The sequence below is a fragment of the Leptinotarsa decemlineata genome, unplaced genomic scaffold (genome assembly GCF_025532065.1).
Source record: "Leptinotarsa decemlineata unplaced genomic scaffold, Ldec_3_MD MMD2_tig00026358_RagTag_RagTag, whole genome shotgun sequence".
In the NCBI taxonomy this organism is placed as follows: Eukaryota; Metazoa; Arthropoda; class Insecta; order Coleoptera; family Chrysomelidae; genus Leptinotarsa; species Leptinotarsa decemlineata.
In genome coordinates, this window is record NW_027412703.1 from 6967526 (window position 1) to 6979017 (window position 11492).

General features: G+C 34.5%; 1 protein-coding gene across 1 annotated transcript; it reads right to left on the bottom strand.

Moving 5' to 3' along the window:
* Positions 1-2793: 2793 nt before the first annotated feature.
* Positions 2794-11280, bottom strand: ATPsynF (ATP synthase, subunit F). Its single transcript, XM_023167849.2, has 4 exons — positions 11112-11280; positions 3266-3364; positions 2988-3104; positions 2794-2928 (listed from the first exon to the last, which is right to left on the bottom strand). The coding sequence occupies exons 1-4, from the start codon at positions 11188-11190 to the stop codon at positions 2900-2902; spliced, it is 324 nt and encodes a 107-aa protein (XP_023023617.1). The 5' UTR covers positions 11191-11280; the 3' UTR covers positions 2794-2899.
* Positions 11281-11492: the final 212 nt, after the last annotated feature.

The following is an 11492-nucleotide window of genomic DNA, read 5'->3' on the forward strand; positions in this document are numbered from 1 at the left end:
GGCGTCCTACGTGTCGACGAAGAGCTGGTGCTTCATGGAAGAAGCGAAGAGATTATCAGGGTCCTGCTGGCTGAAGACGTGTGCATACCTGAGAGGACTGAAACCATCCTGGAGGCTCGCTTGGACGGAAGTGCGAGCAGCGAGAAAGCGTGCGAGCAGCGTGAGAAAATTGGACGAGGAATCGCACTGGGGAAGACCCTGTTGCGTGTTGATAAGTTGTGCCGGTCAGGGTCATGAATATCAACTACTTTTCCGTGACCTTGAAGAAAGGAACAATACTGGGGCACTGTTCGTTCATTTCCTCTATGATACGGAGTGTTCGCAGTTCGGTTAGCAAAGCCAGCCACTTGCCTAAAGAGTTGGAGAAGTTGATTGACATTTCCTCCAAGGACATACCACCAACTCACCGATACAAATTGAGGGAGTTAGTGAAGAAGTACCAGGAAAACTTCGATATTGGAGAAGGAAAAGGCGGCAGAACGAATGTGGTTCAGCACAGAATCGACACTGGGAATGCCCGACCAATCCGGCAATCAGCTAGAACACGCCCTCTTGCCAAGAAAGAAATAGGCAGGAGATAGTCAGCGATATGGAAAAAGAAGGAGTCATCGAACCTTTTGACAACCCCTGGTCTTCCACAGTCTTATTATTGAAGAAGGGTGGCTCGACAAGGTTCTGCGTGGATTATCGCCAACTGATAACGTGACGAAAAAAAGACAGTTACCCTCTTCCAAGAATTGACGACACCCTAGATGGCTCCACAATTTTCTCGACTTTGGAATTGAACATGTTAGTACAGCTACCGTCACAAGTAACTCACAAAAGTTAATTTGAAGATCAAGCTTATATAATCCATTAACGTTAGTTGCTGTCCCAAACAACTTCGTGGCACTTTTTGTTACACATTTGCTTCTGGATGTGCTATTTTCTTATACCCAAGAGCTCCACATCCGAAATATTTCAGTCCTCTTTGCTTTTTATTCAGTAAACTTGGTCCATTTCTACAATTCCATTCCTTTGATGTGAATGCTGCGCCTTCAGTATTGTTAATGTGCTACGTTTGATGTCATCTTATAATGGTTTATTTTTCACAAGATCGCTAGTTATTTTTGCACCAGAAGCCTTAAAGCCATAATCATCGAATAAAATCGGGAAGGTAGACCTGCTAAGATTATCACACCGATGAACTCGTCTTTCAACGGATTACTGATATCGGCTAATTTTTGTGATGTTAACGATACTTCTGTAACGTACTGGTCAAGACTACTGAAATATTCTTACTTCACGCGAAAGAGGGATTTTAATAATCCTAAACGTCGAGTCAGCCTTTTGTCTTCATATGCTTTTCTGAGATTATCCCACGCTTCTCTTGCTGATTTCGTTGATATAACGATGAATTTTCACATTCAGACAGATGGTGGCTAAGGCTCGTCGATCCTTCTTGGAATGATGTAGCGAGGTCGTTTAATTGCTCAACACAATCCCAATGAGAGCCATCCTCATCATAAACTTCCACGTACTGTAGTTGCTTATACCATTTGGTTCTATACTCAGAATTGAACCAGAAAACACCACAGCAGATACAGTACTTGATACATTTTCACTTTACTTGACCATGACTGTTTCGCCCCTTAACTTCCGGACTTCTTAATTACTAAACGAACAATACAGGTTTTCTTACTTTTCATTTCAACAATTCCTTCCATAACAACAGACAAAGTATAAAACATATGTTATATTACAAAAATCAATGCACCCTTTGTCTATGGATTGCACCATAAATATAGAGTATTGTATCAGCCACTACGTACCCAGGAAATGATTGCATATTTTCAAGTTTTTTCTAGAATATTAGAAAAAAAAATGCACATCTAAATCAGCAGCTCCTATTCCTATAAATATGGGAGAAAGAGGACGCCACATTCTTGACTAAGTTAGGGACTATCCATGTTCATCGAAATTTTGAATCACATTTTATAAAACTCTTTATTGTAATTGAATTTGTGTTCAATAAAGTTTACTTTTAAAAAGATAAATTAAGTTAAAATCACATTACAAATTGGCGCAGTCGGTAGAATCTTGGAAAACAGTAATATCCAAACAGTGGTAGTATCCAGACTTCCGACAAGAATTCTTAGAAATTCATAAGCATTGCAGACGTAATCTGCTCAATGATTAAATTGGTCTAGTCTACTCGTCAGTTTTCAAATTAGCGTATCCACATTGTCACAGATAAACAAATTTCAGGTACTCAATTTAGTTAAGGACCTCTATTATAACCTAAAGTAGATATATAAGGGATAACAATATTATTTATTTTTAGTTCATTGTAATTGTTTGAAAATGTCCTTATAGGATGAAACTGCAGTAACATTAGTTATGATTAAAAAGTAAAAAAAACAGAAAGTTTTATGTCACTGTGATTATTCAATTTTACGATTTCAAATTGTAAAATAATGATTGATGAATCTGAATGAATAATTTTGGACTATTTCAGATATTTTCCGATGACTAATCTGTGAACATTGTTTTCCTGTAGATTAATAAATAATATCCGTTTTGCAGATTTTAAAATCGGTGAAAAATAATATTCAAATTTTGTTTATTTATATTTCGAAAAAGTTACATTCATGGTTTTTATGAAAACAACTAAGAACTTCATAAAACAAAGCAGTACTCCAATAACAATTTATCAGTGTATTTCTTTCTGGAATAGAATTTACGTGGTCTCACAGTAAAGACATGGCATGGCCAAGTCATTGATGCCAATAAAAAATAACTAATACACAAAAATTAATTTAGTACATTTTAATTCAGTGAAGATATACCAATTTTGCTATATATGTTATGTGACTGCTCAATATACAGCAAAAGACTACAGAAATGTATGGCCCATGTATTAATGGTACTTGTAATTCCTGTGGCGGCCTGAAAAAAATATTAAGTATAACAAAAATATTTACATCTTACATTTTTGAGTAACTTACTCAACTTTCCGTAATTAATCAAGTAGAAAAATGCCATAGAACCAAATACTACATGCAAAAATGGTGCGATCCCAGCTCTTTTAGGCTGAACATATTTGTGTTGCCATCTCCAATAAGCTAAAAAAGTTAAAACTAAAAATATTTTTCTATTCACGGAACAAACATCTACATTTTTCGGATGTAAATTAATATATTTATTGTTGAGAAGAAATTATATTTATACTATCCAAAATGTAATGGGGGATTATATTTTTTTCCATTCAGTATTCATAACTAACCTCGGCTCAAAGCTCCAGTTATAGCACTGGGTGTTTTATTACGACGTGCTAACCAAGCTCCAATCTCTCCAACTTTCACTTGTCCAAGAGGAGTATCAGCTGTAAAAAAAATAATTTTTGAAAGTCAATTGAAATAATATTGTTCAATAAATAATTTTTGTGAAGTTAACAGAAAATAGGAAAGAACATTGTAACTTTCAAGTATATTTTCATGAAGGTAGTGAATTTTTATAACATATTTTCAATATTGATGCTTTCGCTTATGTCCACGGTATATTCCAATTTCATTCTGACAAATAACTTTCCAAATAAAAATAATAATGCTTATGGTAAAACAAAATTTGTACGAAATATCCTAAATTAAATACTACTTATAAAGCAGCAAAACACATGATATTGTCGCTTTCTTAGAAAATGTAATCTTTTTGTCTAAATATAATTTCCAATACAAAATGAAAAAAATTGTTGGCCACTTCACTGAAAATTTTCAAGTCATTTATAGTGGGGAGACAGTTGCTAAGTTTTAGTAAGGAGACAGTTGCTAATCTTTTCATTCAGACAAGTTTCTTATAATTTTATACACCCCAGGCATAAATAACTTCACTTGATCAACATAAGTTGGTCACTTCAACATGTATCTTTAACCATTCACCAATAATGAACTACACACATTATTATCTGGTTTGAAAAATTACAAATTTTCTGGTTTTAATGAAGTGCCATGGTTTTGTTGTCTTTCTTTTACTTTCAAGTCTAACATTTTTTTAACAACCTTTCCTTGTTTCGTAACTAGGTAAAATTCAGCAATTCAATAAAAATTTGGTTGTAAATGAGTGAACTTGATTGAAGTATAAACATAAATTCTTACGTTATAAAATAAAATCTAACAGCCAGCATTCACGGTTGAATGTCTTGCATCTTATTTTTATTTTTTTACCTTTGATATATTTAGTGAACTTGTCTTTTAGTGAAAAGGATTTTCCAAGTAGCATGAAAGTGTTAAAGTTGTAGCTATAAATGAACAAAGTGATTACAAAATTATCGCTAATTACAGAACCATGTACAAATATTTTTTCAAAACTGCTTGTCACATTTCATGGACACAAAGGGAATCGTTTAGACTTGAAAATCTACAATACAAAGTTTTTACGCATAATTAGATAGTTTTCTTTGGTATGGTGTTTGTTTCTCAGGTTTGTTTAAAATGAATTATTTATTGTCCAGAAAATGTTGTTACATGCATTGCAAATGTGTGCTATAACACAAGCTGTAAAGAAAGGTTTTGGCTTTCTACTTCTCCATCTTCATACAAAAAAACTTTGGGAATTTTCTAAAGAAAGAAAGAATACAATTCAATTCCAAATAAACTCTTCACAATGATATATAGATCATACAAAGAAGTAACTTTCAGATACAAAACTGGAAAAAAAAGCACTCTCGAAACAACTATTTTGTAAAAATTGAATTACATGAAAGAAAAAAATCTTTGTAAACAACTACTTTCATATTAACATTGAATTATATGAAAAAACACTTTTTCCTATCCAGTTTCACTTACATTTTACCTCTTTCGAAAATTATATTGTGTAGCACTCCTGTGAATAATACCTGAGTCAATTCCATAACGAATGTTGGGAATACAAACTGTATAGAGTAAAGTGTTTTTTGTATAATTCAATGTTCATAGAAAAGTGGTTGTTTCGGAAAGTGTTTCTCTTTTTCGTGTAGTTCAATGTTTATATAAAACTAGCTGTTTCTGTATCACCACTGGTTAAATTAATAGAAAATAATCCAGGAATCTCACCTATTCCCGCAAAAACTTGTTTATATATTTCAATAATTTGTTTTTTATTGTGGCAGAACATTCATTCCTGATGAGTTTTAGGTTGAACACAGGATTATTCAACAGTAAACAACTTTCATGAAAATTAATATACAAATCTCAGAAAAAATTAATTCAAGTAACTTGACAGTGACAACTCTATCAACATTTTTTTTATCAATAAAACAAAACATAATAGGTGGATTAAATTCTTGTTCATTCCTCAAAACTTCCTCTTGAACTGAATTCTTCATCTGCAACACCCAGTATATCCCTAAAATATTCAAACTGACATTTTGGTGAAGGTTTTGTCATTATATTGGCTACCCGAGCTGCGCTTGGGATATTTTCAATTTTAAATACACCTTCGGCATACTTTTCTCTAACAAAATGATATCGCACGTCTATGTGTTTAGTGCGCTTGTGGAATTCAGGATTCTTTATCAATTTAACTGCACTTGCGTTGTCTATGTACAATGTAGGTGTGGACAACTTATCAGTCAATACTGCCTCAAAGAGCCTCATCAACCACCCCAACTCTTTTGCCGCCTGACTGCTAGCTATATACTCTGACTCAGTAGTTGACAGTGAAACGGATCTTTGCTTTTGACTTAACCAACATATTGATCCATTTCTAAATTTGCAAGCGACACCAGATGTAGATTTACTGGTTTTTACATCTCCAGCATAGTCCAAATCACTATAAACTTCCAACTTAGCATTTGAAATTTAAAAGTGAAGTCCATAATTTGAAGTGCCACGTAAATACCTGAATATTCTCTTTACATTTTGCCAGTCGCCTTTCTCAGGTTTTGAAAGTTCTTGTGAAACGGAGTTGACAGCAAATGTAATATCCGGCCTTGAAACTACAGCCAGATACATTAAATGTCCAACAGCAGATCGAAAAGGAATATTTTCATTCTGCTCCTTAGAGTTTTCCCATGAAAACTGACATCTGTCTGCAGGAATGACTACTGGATGTTTCCATCATTTTGAATTTTTGTAAAATTCTCTCAGTGTAAGGCTGCTGATGAATGACAAATCATATGAATTCCCAAATAAGTGTTCCATAGTTCAATCGTGATTTGAAATTCCATTTTTAAGAAATTAAGCAAGTCTTTGAGTTTTCATATTTTCCTGGTATCAGTCTATCCTCAACGTATAGAACAACCAATAACTCATTTTCTCCTTCCCTTATGAATAAAAAAGGATCTGCAGTACTTTTCTTCAAACCAAAATGAAGAAAAAAGTCACATATTCGCATATTTCAACATCGTGGGGCTTGCTTGAGTCCATACAAACTTTTTAGTAATTTAAACTCCAGCAGTTCCATCATCGAAACCTTGTGGTTGTATTATGTAGATTTCTTTGTTAAGCAAACCATTGAGAAATGCCGTTTTAACATCAAACTGAGATAAATTCCAATTCCAATGGTGTCGATGAGCAAAAGTTTCATTATAATCTTGCTCAGCCTTTTGAGAATATTCCTTTACAACTAACCTTGCTTTCAACTTAGTAGATGCACCTTGAGAGGATTCCTTTATTTGAAAAACCCATCGATTTGAAATTGCTTTCTTTGATGAAGGAGGATCAACCTTCTCCCAGGTTTGATTTTCTTCTAAAGATTTAATTTCTTCATCCATAGCAATTTTTCCATAATGATGCAAAATCTGATTTCAATGCTAGATCATAGTTTTCTTGAACACTGTACGCCTCCGAAATGATAGTGTAAGCATCAAAATAATTTGGTTTCGATAGTTTTGATCTGTCTCTCAATCCTTCTCGATTGGAATTTTCTCCTAACTGCTGACAAATCTGTTCGTCACCTACAGGAGATTTATCACTTGACTCTCTTAGCTCTTCAGTACTACTTTGTGCTTCAGTATCAGTGATATCTTTCTCTTTAAATTAAATTTACGTTTGCTGATTGACAACTTCATAATCTGATCAACTTTTCAGATGACAGGTTTCAATTTTCTCATTTTTGAAAATGACATCTCTACTCAAGATAACGTCATTCTTTTCTGGGGCCCAGATTCGATAACCATCCTTATTACCAATATATTCCACTAAAGATCCTTTCATGCTTCCCTTAGCAAATTTTCTTCTCTTTTCCTTTGGTGTGTCTACTAAACAATCAGTCCTAAAGACCTTGAGATGTTCTACATAACTGTCTTTTCCTGTCCACAACTCAATCGAGGATTTTCCATCTTCTGTTCAATATACACAGCTGTATCGACTGATTCTGCCCACAGCTCCTCTGGAAGATTCTTACCATGTAGCTCAGTCAGATTCCACTATTGTGCGATTTTCACGTTCTGCACCTCGGTCGGTAGCCAAGCGGTTCGGCGTGGATGCTTTGTTCAATCACTCGAATTGACTGCCGTTTTGGTCGGTGGTTCAAGCCCTGTATGAACGTTCAATCTTCACTTGCTATCGTCCAACCCGTGTTAGGAATCACACGTTAAAAGGCAAGACCTCGTTAATCCTTAGCTCGCACAAGTTTCGACTTCTGAGGGTTGTCGTTCGTAGGGGTGCGATAGCTGGTTAACGGAAACACAGATTTTTTAAAACAGATTTTGCTCCGGTGTATATGGCATAGCAATCCTATGATATATATCAGCTTTGCCCATCAATTCTTTCACGTCATGGTTATTAAATTCTAGTCCACCATCGGTAAAAAGTTCTTGAACAGTGTGGCCGATAGTTCTGGCTTCTGCTAGAATAACTTCTATCTTGAACGTCACCTCGGACTTTTCTTAAAAAAATAGACTGCTCTGTATTTGGAGAAATCATCCTTGAATAACACATAATAATGGGCACCTCCACTTGACCTACTTTCTGGGTTCTTTCATTATATTTTTTGAAGCTCAATCTATGTTGTTTACAAAAAATGCAAGCTTCACAGAATTCACCGTCGACTTCTACATGAATTCCCCTTTTTTTAAAAACTTCTGAACATATTTCTTGTTTTGGTGGCCCAGGCGTTCATACCACAATTGGAGTTGCTCATTAACAGATATGTTAGCTTGTGCCTCAACTTCAGGTAAAAGAACACGCATATTCATATAATAACGACCATTTTGTCTTTACTATAGATTTGTTTGGTAGGATCTTCCTAACAAATAAATCATTCATTCATTCTTTCTGCAAACGCCACTTTGGCATTACTTTTAAATATGCTACAACAATATTTCTTGAAAGATGTAGTCATTCCTGTATCAAGCGCAGAAGTGGAAAACAAATTTCTTCCCATCTCTGGTACAAACCAAACTTCTTTGAGGTAATTTTGAGACCACTCTCCATTAACACACATTTCAACATCGTATCCCCCTTTCATATGGCCATCATGTGGTGACCGTTACCAACTAACACAGATTGAGAGACTGAAAAGTGTCCAAACGAAGAAAACCATTCCTTATGCATTGTCATGTGCTGACGGTTGGTCAGTAGCCAGGCGGTTTGACATGGGTGCTTTGTTCACTCACTCAAATTGACTGACGTGTTGGTCGGTGGTTCAAGCCCTAGTCTGAACGATCTACTTTCACTTGCTATCGTCCAACCCGTGTTAGGAATCACACGTTAAAAAGTAGGACCTCGTTAATCCCTAGCTCGCACAAGTTTCGACTTCTGAGGGTTGTCGTTCGTAGGGGTGTGACAGCTGGTTAACGGAAAAACAGATTTTAAACAGACAGAGTTGCTCTGGAATCGGCAATCCATACTTCACCCTGGTCAATTTTATCATACTGATATGTTGATACTATGAAAGCGCTGCCTTTCTTAACATTTGTTTTTCTTAAAGCCCTGTTTTCATTACAGTACTTTTTTATATGTCCTTTCTTTTCACAACCAAAACAAATCTATGAATTACAATTTTTTTGGGTATAGGTCTTCAGGGCATTTGTATTGACCTTTGTTTGCTGACTGATCTTTGCGATAAGAAAAGCTGATTTTTCAGGAGTATTGTCACTACTTCTGTCCTGCAAGCAGAATTCGATAGTACAAAGTTTTTCTCGGAGAAGAGTGGGGTTTCTTTGGGATTTTGGAACAGATTCCTAGGCATTCATGAATTCGAAGTAATACGAAGGCATGGCATTTAAAACTCTATTTATGAAAAGTCATTCAAGTAATTTTACTCAATCTTCCTTTCAAGTTTCATCTTGTAATTCTACCTAAAGTTGCTACACTATCTGAAGGATCTTTCACTTTTAAGCCAAAAAATTCATTCAGTCGATCCTGTCTCTGCTCTGTTCGCACATATTAACCAACTGTCTTGTTTGAGAGCTCAAACTAGAGACTATTATATTTTGGGCAGTACACTCTAGCCTATTATAAACTGCTAACTGTTCACTATAAGCAGCTTTCTGGTCCCCTGATGCCCCTGGAGCCAATTCTTCAGGTTTCTGAAGTGTACTTTCCACTCCACAGCCTGTATTGCTTCACACGCATGTAGTTGAATCTTCAACTGGAACTTCCAGTCGACCCAATTTGATTGACACAACTTTTGTGATTTCCATTTTCTTAAAAACTCTTAGTTTACTTTTTTAACTTAATCCTTGACTAAAGCGCACCTGGACCCATAACCTGTTGAGTTTTAGGTCGAACACAGGATTACTCAACAGTAAACAATCAATTCAAGTAATTTGACAGTGACAACTCTATCAACATTTTTTTTATCAATAAAAAAAAACTTAATACATGGTGATGTAGATTAAATTCTTGTTCATTCCTCAACAATTCTATTACTCTTTTTGATTGAATTCAAATTCAGACAATCTTGAAGACTCAAAATTGACTCAGAACTGAACTATATCTCTGAACTGGCATTTCATCGTAACGTTTCAAATGAAGGAGGGAAGAGAGGATAGGTGAAAGCACTCGAATGACCTAGATCTCGGAGGTATAAGTCCAGTTATCACCCGAAGACGATTGTGGATACTAACAATTGAAGCGTCGTGAAGTAACTTGGCTTGGAATCTTTTAATTTTCATTTCTTGTTGATAATTTTTTTATTTTCATTTCATTTTAATATTTCAACTTTTTTATTTTTATGATTGTTGCTTGTATTTTATTTCATTGTAATTTCAGTTTTTTTGGATATTATCATTGTTAGTTTTCAGCTAATCTTTTAATGTTTTACAGATTCTTTCAGGGATTTCAAATCAATTTATATAATATTAGACAATGGAAGTCCAAACTAATGAAATGCACTACGAAACATTATCAACCAACTTCAAACAAAAATTATCATAAGATACTAAAGTAATAAAGAAGGGCTTCAAATTTGGATTGGGAATGGTTTGTTACAGATACAAAGAGGTAAAATGCTACTGTCACTGCCAGAATCAAGCTTAATTCCCTAAATGTTATCTCTAAGTGTCTTTCAATGAAAGATCTGATTACCATTTCGAAAACCAATATCAGAAAAAGTCGATGAACCAAAGAAGTTCAAGTACCTCGATTATATCATTAAAAACTTTGAATACGAATAACGCAGACCAAAATAAAAATGTAGTCATGAAAGAATTTTCTTCATATTTTCTTTTTTTATTTGAACTCAAGCACATGTACACATTATTAGTTGTTGTAAAATGTAATTTTTAGCTCAAAATATTCCACTAAGAGAATAAGTCATGATCCCAAGACCCTTTTCAGCAAATTAAGCAGTATTGCATTCATATCATAGTAACTATGGAATTAACTAAAATATAATTTCTAGAAAATACTTAATGCTGACAGGGAAAACATTCTCATAGAACAAACTTTGTTTGAAGGTAGAGTAGTGAAGGCTTTCAATTCTTTCACTTTGTCCAATAATCAAATGAAGTGTTTTACTAAATATTCGACTTGTCCTGAACCTGTAATTTCATGTCATTGAATGTATATTTTAATATCCGCAAATTTCATTTATTACTTCCAAATAAATTCAGATTGAATCTTACTTGAGCACCATAATGAATGTCCAAAATTTTTGAATTCTGTATTACATAATGAGAATATAAGAAGTATAGAAAATATTCTTACGTTTGCCATAAAAACGAGCAGGATCGTACGGTCCATGTATTTTGGGATTATATTCAACAGGATAATCTCCAAAGGCCATTTCAATGGCAAAAACCTAAAAAAATATTTTAATTTGCGTCTACAGGCAAGTAAGACAGTAAATGAATTACATACGAAGAATTAAGTCAACGTGACGTAACTACTTTTCAGTGTCGCCAACCCCATTCTCGAGTAAAATTGCATTATGCTTAAAAAAATATAGAAAACCAAATTATATGTTCCGAAAGTAACTAGAAATGTGATTTAGTGTTTCTAAAATTGTCGGTTCTTTCAAAAACACAGTATGCTGTGATACGTTTTTCTGAAAACTGGTGAAACCAAATGTCAAAATGCTAGTCGATG

Coding starts and splice junctions, on each gene's coding strand:
- ATPsynF (XM_023167849.2), bottom strand. CDS start 11,190: ATGGCCTTTGGAGATTATCCTGTTGAATATAATCCCAAAATACATGGA. Junction 3,365..11,111: donor TGCTCGTTTTTATGGCAAAC/GTAAGAATATTT, acceptor TTTTTTTTACAG/CTGATACTCCTCTTGGACAA. Junction 2,929..2,987: donor GATTAATTACGGAAAGTTGA/GTAAGTTACTCA, acceptor TATTTTTTTCAG/GCCGCCACAGGAATTACAAG.